We start from the raw sequence: 15,347 nt of genomic DNA, 5'->3' as shown, positions 1-15,347 counted from the left end.
AAATGTGGAGCGTCCCTCGGTCCAGCCCCCAGGCGGCTTCCCTGCTCCGCCTTGCCGCCCTCCTGGATGAGCTCAGCTGGTCTCCTGGCTTTAAACACCCTCTGCACCCCAATGGCTTCTGAACGTACGTCTCCAGGGACCTCTAGTAAATGTGGAGCGTCCCTCGGTCCAGCCCCCAGGCGGCTTCCCTGCTCCGCCTACATGCCCTCCTGGATGAGCTCAGCTGGTCTCCTGGCTTTAAACACCCTCTGCACCCCAATGGCTTCTGAACGTACGTCTCCAGCTCGGACCTCTAGCCCAAGCTCCAGGTTGGAACCTCCAGCTGCTGACTCCATATCTCGCCCTGGATGTTGTCAAACTTAATACATTCCAAACTGGCCCTTGGACTCCCTGCCTCCCTCTGCCAGCTCCTCCCTCCATTCTCCATTTCAACAAGTGGTAACACCATTCACCCAGCGGCTCCAGCCAAGGACGGCCCTGGGCTCTCCGGTCAGCCCTATCTTCACTGTATATCCAGAATCTGACCATGACACTCACCTTCTCCACCTGGACCCTGGTCCACCCCACCTGCCTCTCCGGGCTACTAAAATAGCCTCCCGACTGCTCTGTTGCTTCCACCCTTCCCCTCCGTCTCCTGTCCACACAGCAGCCAGAGCGGTCTTTGGCTCCCATTGCACTTGGCTCTTACTGTGGCCTGGGAGGAGCCTGCCCCCAGCCCCACCACTCTGGGTCCTCCTGCCCCACTACTCTTTCTCCCGCTCGCTCAGCTCTGCCCAGCATCGGTCTACTACTCTAAGTCTACACTGAGCCCCTGACCCCAGCTCCTGCTTGGGAGGCCCGCCCTGATGGGTTGTCTCCACCAGAACCCAGCACCCGATGCCTGGGACACTGATGCCTGGGACACCGAGTGACAGGCTTCAACCCAGCCCTTCAGCCAGGGTGTCCTCCCAGGCGAGGAGGCGGGGCCTGAGCCTGTGCGGCAGCAGGCCAGGGGTCGCGTTCACTTCCTGGTGAGCTCCTTGGCACTAGTTTTCTCATTTGTAACATAGGGTAGGGAATCTCCATCCAGCCCACCTCTCTGGGAGGACCCAGTGGGCCATGTCAGGGACCAGGTGCCTTAAAATGAGCCGGATGTGGAGTCTACGACTGGGCAGAGCAGACATGCTGGTGGGCGTGGCGTGAGTTCCTGGGGATGCCCGGCCACTTCCCCAGGCTCCTTCTCTCTCTTTACTGTGGTTTCATTCACAGTCACTGTTCACCGTGGTTGGGGCATTTCAGGCTGTAACACTGGGTTCCCTTGGTGGATAGGCCAGAGGGTGCTCAACCAGAATGTTAACGGTGACCCATGAGCACAGGGCTGCCATGAGGCTACAGACAGGCAGTGGATCTGACCACCGTGGCCTGAGCTACTCTGGGCCCGGCTATCCCACCAGGATGAGCCGAGGGCTCCATCCTGACTTCCCCTGCCATGGCAGGAAGGTGGGCTATTATACGGCTCCATGCAGAGCCACAATGTGGACGGCAGTAGGGAGGCCGGGAGGGCGGGGTGCAGCGAGATGCACTCGCCCCTCGGGGTGGCCCGGCGCGGCACCGCACAACGCAGAGGGGGAGCGAGGTACTTACGCCATGATAATCACGCTGAAGTCCAGCCAGTTCCACGGGTCCCGAAGGAAGGTGAACGCATGCAGGCAGAAGCCTCGGGCCAGTATCTTGACCAGAGACTCAAAGGTGTAAATGGCAGTGAAGGTGTACCTGGGAGGAGAGACGGGTCTCTCAGGGAGGCGAAGCCTGCGGCCAGGCTCCCCGGCTCCCCAGGTGGCGTGAGTCCTGCGCGGCCCCCTCTCAGGGCCCCCAGGCTGGGCTGGCGGTGTGGGCTGAGCTTTGTCTCCAACCTCCAGCTAACAATCCACCTTCCCATGTGGCTACTCACACAGAGTGCCTGCCACGTGCCCCCTGTGCCTCCATCTCCTCTTGGTTGTCTTGATGTCAGAGGACCCTCCACCGACCTCCTTACCCCAGGCCTGGGAGTCCATGGGCACAGGCTTATGGTGGCCACTGGGTCTGCCCCGTGGGACAGTAAGGACACCCAAGTCACAGCCCCTCACCTTATTTGTGGGTCCCCAGCAGCTAGTGAGGAGAGAGAGCATGGTCCGCGCTCAACCGCCTACAGGGCAGGTGGCTACAGATGTCTATCGTGACCTTGGAAAGGGGGTTCTATTCTAACACCTGAGGATGGGTAGGGACTGTTCTCTCTGCCTGGATGCAAATGTGGAGCGTCCCTCGGTCCAGCCCCCAGGCGGCTTCCCTGCTCCGCCTACATGCCCTCCTGGATGAGCTCAGCTGGTCTCCTGGCTTTAAACACCCTCTGCACCCCAATGGCTTCTGAACGTACGTCTCCAGCTCGGACCTCTAGCCCAAGCTCCAGGTTGGAACCTCCAGCTGCTGACTCCATATCTCGCCCTGGATGTTGTCAAACTTAATACATTCCAAACTGGCCCTTGGACTCCCTGCCTCCCTCTGCCAGCTCCTCCCTCCATTCTCCATTTCAACAAGTGGTAACACCATTCACCCAGCGGCTCCAGCCAAGGACGGCCCTGGGCTCTCCGGTCAGCCCTATCTTCACTGTATATCCAGAATCTGACCATGACACTCACCTTCTCCACCTGGACCCTGGTCCACCCCACCTGCCTCTCCGGGCTACTAAAATAGCCTCCCGACTGCTCTGTTGCTTCCACCCTTCCCCTCCGTCTCCTGTCCACACAGCAGCCAGAGCGGTCTTTGGCTCCCATTGCACTTGGCTCTTACTGTGGCCTGGGAGGAGCCTGCCCCCAGCCCCACCACTCTGGGTCCTCCTGCCCCACTACTCTTTCTCCCGCTCGCTCAGCTCTGCCCAGCATCGGTCTACTACTCTAAGTCTACACTGAGCCCCTGACCCCAGCTCCTGCTTGGGAGGCCCGCCCTGATGGGTTGTCTCCACCAGAACCCAGCACCCGATGCCTGGGACACTGATGCCTGGGACACCGAGTGACAGGCTTCAACCCAGCCCTTCAGCCAGGGTGTCCTCCCAGGCGAGGAGGCGGGGCCTGAGCCTGTGCGGCAGCAGGCCAGGGGTCGCGTTCACTTCCTGGTGAGCTCCTTGGCACTAGTTTTCTCATTTGTAACATAGGGTAGGGAATCTCCATCCAGCCCACCTCTCTGGCTGGTGGGAGGACCCAGTGGGCCATGTCAGGGACCAGGTGCCTTAAAATGAGCCGGATGTGGAGTCTACGACTGGGCAGAGCAGACATGCTGGTGGGCGTGGCGTGAGTTCCTGGGGATGCCCGGCCACTTCCCCAGGCTCCTTCTCTCTCTTTACTGTGGTTTCATTCACAGTCACTGTTCACCGTGGTTGGGGCATTTCAGGCTGTAACACTGGGTTCCCTTGGTGGATAGGGCAGAGGGTGCTCAACCAGAATGTTAACGGTGACCCATGAGCACAGGGCTGCCATGAGGCTACAGACAGGCAGTGGATCTGACCACCGTGGCCTGAGCTACTCTGGGCCCGGCTATCCCACCAGGATGAGCCGAGGGCTCCCTCCTGACTTCCCCCTGCCATGGCAGGAAGGTGGGCTGTTAGACGGCCCCATGCAGAGCCACAGTGTGGACGGCAGTAGGGAGGCCGGGAGGGCGGGGTGCAGCGAGATGCACTTGCCCCTCAGGGTGGCCTGGCGCAGCACCGCACAACGCAGAAGGGGAGCGAGGTACTCACGCCATGATAATCACGCTGAAGTCCAGCCAGTTCCACGGGTCCCGAAGGAAGGTGAACGCATGCAGGCAGAAGCCTCGGGCCAGTATCTTGACCAGAGACTCAAAGGTGTAAATGGCAGTGAAGGTGTACCTGGGAGGAGAGACGGGTCTCTCAGGGAGGCGAAGCCTGTTGCCAGGCTCCCCGGCTCCACAGGTGGCGTGAGTCCTGCGCTGCCCCCTCTCAGGGCCCCCAGGCTGGGCTGGGGGTGTGGGCTGAGCTTTGTCTCCAACCTCCAGCTAACAATCCACCTTCCCATGTGGCTACTCACACAGAGTGCCTGCCACGTGCCCCCTGTGCCTCCATCTCCTCTTGGTTGTCTTGATGTCAGAGGACCCTCCACCGACCTCCTTACCCCAGGCCTGGGAGTCCATGGGCACAGGCTTATGGTGGCCACTGGGTCTGCCCCGTGGGACAGTAAGGACACCCAAGTCACAGCCCCTCACCTTATTTGTGGGTCCCCAGCAGCTAGTGAGGAGAGAGAGCATGGTCCGCGCTCAACCGCCTACAGGGCAGGTGGCTACAGATGTCTATCGTGACCTTGGAAAGGGGGTTCTATTCTAACACCTGAGGATGGGTAGGGACTGTTCTCTCTGCCTGGATGCGGGGGCTGTGGCCCCGAGGAATGGGAGAGGGCCACCCCCTGTGCCTCCCAGGTCCCAGCAGCTGGATGCAGGCCCCGGGGAGGGGGCAGCACTGAGGGGTCCCGTGTGAACAGGGACCGCCACCCGCAAGCTGCTTCCATCTCCTGAAAACAGGAGCCAGATGCACCAGGAGCCTCTCAGGTCTGCTCAGCACCCGCAGGTAAGGCTGTCATCGGGGAAGGACGGAGCAGAAGCAGTTTTCTAAACGGTGCACATGGTGACAGAGGCAGGACTCGGAGGGAAAAGGCGGCAGAGTGTGGTGTTGAAGTGGGGAGAGCCCTGCGCCTCTTCCGGGCGGCCACACCTCCTAGTGGCATGGTATCGGGCAAGGCACTACTCTCCTCTGTCTCCTCATCTGTCAAATAGGATGTCCGCCTACCCTCCTGGGTCACCGTGAGGGTTCAAGGAGATGATGATGTTTACTGTTCGATGGCTGCGTCTGCCATGCGCTAAGTGCTCAATCAGTTATTATTGTTGTTGTTGTTGCTGTTGTTGTTTGAGAGCCTTCTCCCATGTCCTCAGGCCTCGTTGGGAGGAACCCCTACCTCCCCTGAGGGCACAACTCAGAGCAGGAAGCCGGCAGGAGGGGAAGCAGCAAAAGAGGGTGGGGGCTGGGCCAAGAACCCCCCAGGTGGGTGCATCCCTGAGCCTGGGCCCAGCCCTCTTCAGGGGTGACTGGTGGGGCCATAGAATAGAAGGGGAAGGAAGGGAGGGAGGGCCCAGCCGGAGAGGCCCTGAAGATACTCACTCGACATACTTGGTCCAGGGTGGAGGGTCGTGCTGGGCCATGAACACGCAGTTGGTCAGGATGGTGCACATGATGAGCATGCTGAAGAGCGTGGCCAGGGGTCAAGGAAAACCACGCCAGGGGGTGGCGGGGGTCAGCCAGGACACCAGGGCCAGAGGGGCCTGGCCCGGGGGTCGTCACTCCCAGGCCAGAGCTGCCACAACCATGAGACAGAGGCTCCAAGAAGACACATTGGAGCTGTGTCCAGTCCTTACCAACCTCCCCAGTCAGGCTGGTCTCTGTCCTCTCCCTGGCACTGCAGCCCCTGAGAGGGACCAGACACACGAACCTGCACCTTTAGCAGGTCCCCTGAAGGGCCCATCTGGAGGCAAGGGGGGAAGGGCACGCCCAGACCTCAGAGGTTTTTACAGCCTCTTTGGAGGGAGGTGGCATTTGTAAACCTCCTCAGAGGCCACTGTCGGAGAGGAAGGCCATGGTGCAGGGTCCGAGTCCTCCCCCAGCCCCCCCACCCCCCACTTCTGTAGGAGCAGCCCAGGCTGACCTGTGGCCTAGGACTTCTCCGTAGAAGTGTCCTGCTGACACAGCTTCTGTACCTTGTTGGGACACACTGGCCCCGGGAGGCAGGGGGCAGCGTACCCAGCTGCTTCCTGCCTTTGCTCATCTCTTCACTATTGTCCTCTCTCCCACCTCATACACACCTTCTCCTCCTCTAAGACGTGCCCCGCCCCTCCACCCCCCCCCCCCAGCAGGAGCACCTTAGCATGTGGTTGCTCTCCGACTGTCAATGTCCCCAGCCAGAGGGGAGCCCTTCAAATGCTCGAACTGTCCTGGGCATCCTTCCGGGCCCTTGGCCTTGAACTGAACTGCCTCAGGCCTGGTCTGGCCCGGACTCTTTGGCTGTTAAGTCCCAGCTGCTGCTTCAGGCTGGACTGATCTCCACGGCCTCCCTCACCCCTGCAAGACCTACAGAGAAGCAAGGGGCAGACCCTGGGCCCCCCGTGGGCTGGGGCACCCCCAAGAGCCCTGGCCTGGACCAGGAATACTCTGCTGCCCTCACAAATCCCCTCCCCAGCCAGAGAGGAGAGGCTGGGCCTCCTCCTCCCTGTGGCTGCCCCAGGCTCCCCATGCTGCCCCAGCCTCAGCCCCTCATTCCCACAGGCTGCCCGGAGCTGCAGTAATTGAGCTCCAGGGGCCTGCCTCCTTCCTCCTACCACAGCTCCACCTCTTCCACGGCCGACCCGGCCTTGGCAGATGGGGAGACCAATGCAGTCAGACTGGAGATCGGGCCGAGCTGGGAGCTGACTTGTGAGTGGAGGGGCTGCCCCGGCTGGGGGCAGAAGTGAGGCCTCTCAAGGAATCCAGGTGGGAGCTCTCCACACCCCCAGTCCTCCTAGAGCAGCGGTTCTCAACCTGTGGGTCGCGACCCCTTTGGGGGTCGAACGACCCTTTCACAGGGGTCGCCTAAGACCATCGGAAAACACATATATAATTACATATTGTTTTTGTGATTAATCACTATGCTTTAATGATGTTCAATGTGTAACAATGAAAATACATCCTGCATATCAGATATTTGCATTGCGATTCATAACAGTAGCAAAATTACAGTTATGAAGTAGCAACGAAAATAATTTTATGGTTGGGGGTCACCCCAACATGAGGAACTGTATTAAAGGGTCGCGGCATCAGGAAGGTTGAGAACCACTGTCCTAGAGAGACTAGGGAACCGGCAATCGCCTGCCGAACCCAGCCCCCAGTTACAATAAACTCTCCAGGTTCTTATCTGGGATGAGAGGGGTCAGGCTTTGGAGCCCCCTTAATCAAACCACAGCTGCTCAGCTCCAAAGCCACAGCCCCCAGGGAGCCTGCATTCCTCCCTGGCAGGGAACAACCCTCCCCCCAGGCGCTGAGGTCCCCCCTTACCCCTAGCTTGGTGTCTGCATCCACCTGCCTGTGTGACAATCTCTGTGTCAGGCCCACCTCCCTCTCCAGCTTTCAAAGGCAGGATCAGATTCCCATCTCAGTGTTCTCTCTCTCTCTCCCCCTCTCTCTCTCTCAGACACACACACACACACACACACACACACACACACACACACACGCCCCACACCTGGGCTCCATGCCGAGTCTTTCCTCATCGGGCAGACAGTTAACAAGCCCCTTGACCAGCCTTTACTCACCCCACAGGCTGCTAAGCCCTCTATGAGGATCCCAGATGAGCCCTGCCGTCTGAAATGATGCTAAGAGCAAGCACTTGTGGAGCCGGGTGCCAGGCTCTGCTCCCTGAATCCATGAACTAATTCGATCCTCCCAACAACCCATGAGGAGATACTTCACAGACAGAGGAGACCAAGGCACAAAGAGGTGCAGGTGAAGGATACTGTAGCAGGTAGAACAACAGCCCCCTGAAGACAACCAGACTCTGATCCCCAGAAACGGTGATTGTTCATTGATGTGGCAAAGGGACTTTGCAGATGTGATTAAACTAAGGATCCTAAGATGTAGAGATTGTCCTGGGTTTTCTGGGTGGGCCCAGGGTCATCACAGGGTCCTTACAAGTGAGTGGGGATGAGGGGGGAGGCAGGGAGCCAGCCTCAGAGGGATGCGTGTGAGAAAGACTCCACCAGCTGTCACGGGCTGAAAGATGAAATGGACCGAGAGCCAGGAATTCACGCAGCCGCTACAGACTGGAAAAGCCTAGAAGGCATTCTCCCCAGAGCCTCCACACAGGGGTAGCCCTGCCGATGTCTTGATTTTAGCCCGGGAGAACTTTTGGGATTTCTGACTCCAGGAACTGCAAGGGGATAGTTTCGTGTTGCTTTAAGCTGCTAGGCTCGCAGTGATTTGCTACAGCAGCCGCAGAAAATGACTGTAGGTACACAGCTGGCCCACGGCAGAGCCCAGCTCAGCCACAGCTGGCCCACACCGGAGCCCCTGCACAATGACAACAAAAGTCAACTGGGCCACACCTGCCTCCAGACTGTAGCCTCCTCACCCAGCAAGGGGGAATGCGATCCCACCCTGGCCCTTTGCCACCCACAGAGCAGCATGAAAACCAAACACACGCAGGGCTCACACCTGAGAGTAAGCAGCTCGGCCGGTGTGGCTCAAGAGCTGAGTGTCATCCCGCACCAAGAGGTCACTGGTTCGATTCCCAGTCAGGGCACATGCCTGGGTTGTGGGCTCCATCCCCAGTAGGGGCCGTGCAGGAGGCAGCTGATCAATGTCTCTCTCTCTCTCTCAACAATAACAACATATATACATATATACATACACATATATATATGTATATATATATTTTTTTAAAGTGTAAGCAGACTGCCATGCTATATATATATATATACACACACACAAACATATATATATATGTATATATTTTTAAAAAGTGTAAGCAGACTGCCATGCAGGAGGAGTGAACTTATTTGCCATTTTTAAGAACTGCCACCTGAGCCGGCCCTGTGTGGGAGACAGGGAGGCCCTGGACTCACGGGGCTGCTCTGAGATAGGCTGTTATAAGAAACCAGCCCTGCCTCCAGCTGGGCTTCCTGGAGGAGGTGTTCAGACAGGCCCCGGAAGCTGGCTAGGCTTCCTCTATCCATCAGTCAGCCCAGCGGTCGTGGCAAAACGGGGTGGGCTGAGGAGGCGGAGACCCCCCTCCGTGGAGCCAAGCCGCTCCTGGCTGTGGGGGAGCCGCTCACAGCTCTCACTCGAGTGGAGAAGGCCCTTGGCAGGGAGCAGCAGGGTGGACAGGCTGCCTTGGCCCAGAGGACTTGCCTGGACACGGACAGAGGGGAGCTGGACTCTAACAGCCAGACTCAGGAAGATCGAGAGGAGACAGCACCCCCCCACCCCCCAAGTCCTGCAGCCAGTCTGGGCCCCACAGAGAGAAGTGATGGGCTGCCTGTCCGGGCGTAGCAGACTCTAGTCTCTGCCACTTGATGCTGAAAACCCTGCTGTCTCTCCTGGCCTTGAGGACGCCACTTCCACTGCTCTCCGCCGTGTGTGTGTGTGTGTGTGTGTGTGTGTGTGTGTGTGTGACCACTTCCCACCCAGACTGAGCCTCAAGTCCATCGGGCTTTGCCCAAAGCATCCCCAGGTCCCCCATGGAGCCCAGCCCGGAGCCAGCACCAGAGAGATGAGTCAGGTGCACTCCTGGCCAGGCCACACCTGTTTGCACTGCCTGGTTCTTTCGGGCCGATGACTGAGCTGGTCCGGTGTGTGGGCAGAAGCACAGGCCAGCTCTCCAGGCCTGAGCCCAGCGGAACATCTCCCATCCTGTCGTGTCATTGTCCCCAAACACCCACGCCCGACCTCCTGGTTAAAAAGCCAGCGAGGACCGCCTCCCAAGGAGTCAACTCCCCAAGGGAAGGGAAGGAACGGAGCGGGTGTTTTCATAGATTTGTGCTATGAAGCGAACACACACACACACACACACACACACACACACACAAACATGCGGTTTGATTGCCCATTTGAATCTGCTAGAGACGTGGGAGGCTCTGTGAACAGATCCTGGGCACCCAGGCAGGCGAATGCCTCTTGGTGTGAACATGAGGCCTCTCAATGTGACTGCGGCGGGATTGGGAGTTCAGTCAGTTCCTTTTATTTAATCCCGGCAGGAGCACATCTTGCAGCATTTTAGCAGAAGCACATAGGGAGCCATAATTCAACATGCCCATATTTACCTTTGAGGCGCCTTCCCAGCATGCACTGCCAGCGTGGCGCACAGGGCACAGCTGAGCTGAATCAGCGTGCACTCGCGAGCACGGCACTGGGAGCGCCTGGGTTGTTGCCAGTGAGCAGGGGCTGCGTTCCCGCCCCCTCCTCAGCCTGTCTTTGCCCCTCCTGCCCTTTCCAAAGGGCCTGGCACAGACCTCTGCACAGTGAGGACTTAGGCGTTTGAATGGATAGTAAAGATGTAAGCCACCAGCTCCGGGTATAGCATTTCCCTTTCACAAGATGAAAAAGTTCTAGAGATTTGTTGCACAGCAACGTGCGTGAAGGTGACATCAGTGTACTGTACACTTGAAAATGGGCAAGAAGGTACATCTTAGATGTCTTCTAACACAATACAAAATGTAAGCAGAGAGAAAGTTCCTAGTTCAAAACATGACATCTGTGAGCCTTAGAAATGCACAGTGACTGCTCATGGGCAGGGGGTTTCTGCTTGGGGTGGTGACTTTTATGGTACCTGAATTATACCTTTATTTTTTTTAAATGCATGGAAAAGCTGTGGAGCCCTAGGCCTCGCACAGGTGACTGAGGTCTGCAAAGGGCTGGGTGTGCCAGGTGAGGCTGAGGTGGCCCTCACAGACTGACTTTTGGAAACAACTGCCCTAGGACAGTACGTTCAGGAATCCTTGGGACCCGCTAAAACGTTTGCAAGTTGGGCCTGAGATCTGGCAGTTCCTACAAGATCCCCGTGATGCTGATGCCACTGGTGGGTGGACCTCACTCTACATGGCAAGGCTCAGGGCACGGAGCTGCTCCCAAACCTCACAGATCTAGGCCCCTTCCTCATTGCCAGTGCCCCCTGAGCCCACTAAGGGGCGCTGTTGAGGGCCTGCCATGGTCCCCCACCCATCCCCAGGCAGTGGAGTGCCAAGGCAGCCGCTTAGGAGCCCAGCACAGGGCTTCTCTCTCATGCTGAGCCACTTCCCTGGGGCAGCTGTCCTGGGAGATACGGGCTGGCTCAGACCCCTCAGGGCTAGTCTTGCTGGGTGGTACCAGGACCTCCCAGCCTCAGAATCACTGTTCCATGGACCCTCTGGCTAGGCTGGGACCTCCAGTGTCCCCACAGCTTCCCCGGCCCACCTCCTCCCTGGCCTCATCGGCCCCACCCCCACCCGGGGCTGTGCAGGGGCCCTGGGGCTGCTGCCGCATCTCTGGGGCCTGCTGCCGCTGCCAGGCAGTGCTGGGTTGGTTAGATACCAGGAGGAGAAACCCCAGGGGGGAGCCCGAGCAGGTGCCAGGGAGGCCACGCCCTCACAGTGAGGCCGTAGTCAGGCTCAGAGCAAGACAGGCGGCTGGTCTCTCCTCTCCGCTGCCCGCCCCACTGTTCTCGCCAGGCTGTGCCCACACACCTGCAGGAATGACAGCTATTCCTGTAGCTGTCTCATCCCTCTCAGGGGACTATAACATTCCCCAGGGGGGCAAGGACAGGGTCTTATTCAGCTTAATACCCTCAGGGTGCCCAGCAAAGTCCCGGGCATCTACAGGGCGCTTGGGACCAGTGGCAGAAGGGCCCACAATTAAACCTAGAACCACTCTCGCCTCACCAAGTAAGATGTAGCTGTGCATGGCAGGCTGCCCCTGAATACGGCCCCTCTCCACGGACGTGTCTGCCCACCCAGCTGATGCCGCTGCCACAGCGTTAAGTGTGGGACTTCCCTGGCCTTACACGTGTCTCAGCCACCTCCTGAGAAAGGCAGGCGCGAGCAGAGGAGGGGAGCGAGAGGGCCTGCATGCAGAGAACGGAGGCAGCACTGAGCCCCTCCTGTTAACCCCTGGGGTGAGGATCGGCATGGGGCCCCGGGGGAGCCATCCTCAGCCCAGCCCAGACAGGAAAACCCCTGAGCTGTCAGCAACGGTCTTGGTTACTTCGTCCCTCACTGGGCAGCTGTCTTCGTGAGCCTCTTGCCCGCCCAGAGGTTCACGGGTGAGGTCTCTGCCTTTGGCCCTCCAGAGTGGGGAACTAAGAGGGACCTTCGGGGGCTCCATCCGGCCAGCCCACCACACCCACAACTAATCACACGGCTGAGCCCAGCAGCATGGATGCCCAGGACTCTGCAGCCAGCTCTGCCCTCTCGGAGGGCTGTCTGTGGGGCCCCTCTTCTGAAGTGGGGAGAACAGCCGTGCCTGGATGCTGGCACCCCGTCCCATGGGTGGTCCAAGACCAGTACATGTCCCCCATACTCCACAGCTCTCCTGGGCGGCCGCGGCTTTTTTAGGCTGTGGTTTATATATATTACTGAACGCTAACCCGAGCTCTTTGAGATACTCCGAAACTGCAAACATTGTGTCAACACCTAATCAAAAAGCAAGCGCTGCCCCCCCCCCCCTCGGAAGATGCCCATGTGCCGAGGAGCCAGACGCCTCTCTCTTGGGCAGTGGTTTCTCCTTGGCTGAGCCGGGGGGACCTGCTGGAGGTTCCTGCGAGTGGGTGGGGAGGTGCAGTGGGAGGGGATACCTGGGGACAGTACCAGAGCCAGGGGACACCGACAGGCCTCATTCCTTCTGGCACGCTCAGTAGCTTAGCTCCTAGGACATTTCTCCCCTGAAAAATCAGAGAAGGGTTCCCCAAACTTCCACGGGCCCAGGACTCCACTGGGACCTTGTTGCAATGCAGGTGCTGGCTGGCAGGTCTGGGCTGGGGTCGGAGACTCTACATTTCCAACCGGCTCCTCCCGGCGGATGATCGGGCTGCTTGTTTGAGGACCTGGCCCTGCCCTGTCCACCCGCCACATGGGGCCCAGAGGGCACACCGAGCAGGCACTGCCCGCAAAGGATATGAATGAACCAGGATCTTCACGGCCACTCTCCGGATGGGGTGGAAGGGGCTGAGGACGTACAAGGCGTTGGTGGCACTGAACCGGAAGATGGTCTTGCCTTTATTCAGCACGATGAAGGTCTGTGGACAGAGAGCTGCTTTAGGTCGGGTGGCAGCCCCTCGGCCCTTGTGGAGACAGGTTTGGGGGGCAGTATTGGCTTAAACCCTAGAGCCCTGGCTAAGGGGTGGGGTGGCAAGAAGAGAGGGCCTGAGGGAGGGGTGAGGGATCGGGGAGCAGCATATTCTGAAGGTCATTGGACTCTCACGGGGTCACCATGGCTGGGAGGGGGTGAGGTCAAGTTTAGGAGAATGTCAAGGGTGGGTGGGATTTCCTTTACGTTCAAAATGACCATCCCAACAAGAAGGGCTCTCCTGATCCTGGCTGAGCTGCAGTCACAGCAGCGGCCGGGGCCCAGCGGACGCTCCCTCCTTCTCCTTCTCCCTTGGACCCCTCCCTGCCTGGTGTGGCCTCCGCACTGGACCACGGGGGAGTGAAGCCTGAGGGGTGAAGACCAGAGTGGGGAAAGGGCAGAGAGCAGCGTTCCCGTGACCCTGTCTCCCTTCCCGTGACCCTGTCTCCCGGAGCCCAGGACAGATGTCAGCCCCATCCCGTGACACAGTGTCTCCCCTGGAGGGATTGTGAGCAGCCCAAGGTAGACCCTTCCCCAAGCTTCTAGAAGACACTGTCTACACAGCACGATGGGGCATGAGCATCGTGGCCGAGCCTCAGGCGCATCGAGTGGGTGTTTGGGCCGGCCCCCGAGGACAGCGGCCACGCCCCTGCCCAGCTGTACGGTGTCAGCCCCATCCCGTGACACAGTGTCTCCCCTGGAGGGATTGTGAGCAGCCCAAGGTAGACCCTTCCCCAAGCTTCTAGAAGACACTGTCTACACAGCACGATGGGGCATGAGCATCGTGGCCGAGCCTCAGGCGCATCGAGTGGGTGTTTGGGCCGGCCCCCAAGGACAGCGGCCATGCCCCTGCCCAGCTGTACGGTGGCACGGCTGAGGCGGCACGGCGCTGGGCTCTCGCTTCTCTAAGGCTGCCGTTGCTGCTGAGACAAGGCTCTGTTTAATCTGGGTAGGGGGACGAGTTGACCAGATATCCCAGGACCAAACGTGCTGCTGTGGTGCCCGCCTTGCCCTGTGGGTTGCGGGCAGTGTGGCCGGGGTCAGAAAGGAGAGACAGAGGTTAGAGACCAGAATCATACCTGGGCCTCGGTTCAAGTATTCCCGGTCACAGGGACAGAAGAGAGTGTCCCTGACTCCTTCCAGGCCCAGCTGCCACCAGCCCCCGCAGCTCAGCTCAGCTCAGCCCGGCCGTTGGGTCCCCATGCCACGACCGCTGCCTGTCCCAGCGAACTACGACCTAACCACCCCTTTGAGTTGCCACGGGAGCCTTGACTTGCCACCAGCTGCGGTCTTACCCCCACCCTAATTCTTACTTCCAGCTCTGACCAACCATGACCTAAGCCCACCCACCCTGACGAATCCCAACTCCCAGCCTAACTCTGACCCAAACTGTGGCTCCAGCCACCAACCGGAACCCCGCCTGAGTCACGTGAACCCGGGGGAAGCAGGGCAGGTTCAAGGTCTCCCTGCCCACCTGTGCACACACACAGATGTGGCTTTCCCTTCACCCTCGCCCACTCACACCAGCATTCACGCGTGGAGACAGTCTGGAACCACACCCACCCTCAGCCCCTTCGTCTCCTAAATGCCATCTCACACAGTCAGGTGCCGGGTGACACAGACACACGGCGCTTACACCGGCCACGGACTTGCACCCGCCCTGGGAACACAGGTCCCCGCTGCGCTCACTGCTTCCTCCGCCCTGTGCTGACTGCAGCGCCGTGAGCAGCCACTGTCCACGGTCCCTGCCTTCTGGGGAAAGTTGTCCCCCCAGTTCAAACCCACTTTCCTCCAGCAGGGAGGGTGAAGTGAGGGTGGCCGGGCTGGGGACCAGGCTTCTGCAGGAGCCCTGTGTGCCTGGGGTCTGGCCGGGTGCAGGGCTGGGCACTCAGTCCTGAGAGGGGAGGTCAGGGCAGGACTCCGACGGGGAGCTCACCTTCTGGATAGAAATCTATACGAGGCGGGAGCCTGACTCACCCTGTGCAGTGGGTAAAAGCCACCTCCTCTCCCTACACGGAGGAGGGACAACGGCAAGACAAGCCCCTCCCCACCCCTCTCAGACTTCCCACCGGCCAGCTTGGTCCCGCTGCCAGCCAAGGCCCAGCGGGTCCTCCCAGGCTGCCCGCCGTCCCCAGTGAGGAGCGGGACGCCGTGCTCTGGGGCCCAAACTCAACTCAGGACAGGACTCAGGGCCCGCCTGCAGCTCACACACACCACGGGGATGGGGTGCAGAGCTCTGCAGGTGAAGGCTAACCCCCGACAATTCCCCAAGCAGGGACTCCACCGGGTAGCAAGACTGTCACTGTGGCCGCCCTCTCTTTCCTCCTAACACCAAACAATCCCGGGCTGCACATGTCTGGCCTTTTATTCTGGAACTCCAAAAGGAAGGTGATTGGAATATAGATCACTGATGACTCACTCCCCCAGCGCCCAGAGGAGCCCGCCCCAAAGAGTCCAGCGTGGTGGAGGCCCTGTCCCCAACTGCCGTGGG

At 59.5% G+C, this 15,347-nt stretch overlaps 1 protein-coding gene across 1 annotated transcript in view; it reads right to left on the bottom strand.

Annotated features, from left to right (window-relative positions):
* Positions 1-15,347, bottom strand: part of SCN5A (sodium channel, voltage gated, type V alpha subunit) — an 87,720-nt gene that overhangs the window by 71,882 nt on the left and 491 nt on the right. Inside the window, 3 exon segments of the mRNA XM_014534938.1 lie at positions 3,749-3,877; positions 5,177-5,266; positions 12,688-12,806. Coding sequence (XP_014390424.1) covers positions 3,749-3,877; positions 5,177-5,266; positions 12,688-12,806 — 338 coding nt within the window.

Source organism: Myotis brandtii, unplaced genomic scaffold (genome assembly GCF_000412655.1).
Source record: "Myotis brandtii unplaced genomic scaffold, ASM41265v1 scaffold134, whole genome shotgun sequence".
NCBI classification, from domain to species: Eukaryota; Metazoa; Chordata; class Mammalia; order Chiroptera; family Vespertilionidae; genus Myotis; species Myotis brandtii.
Note: the sequence above shows the minus strand (reverse complement) of the source record. Positions and strands in the feature narration are given on the sequence as shown.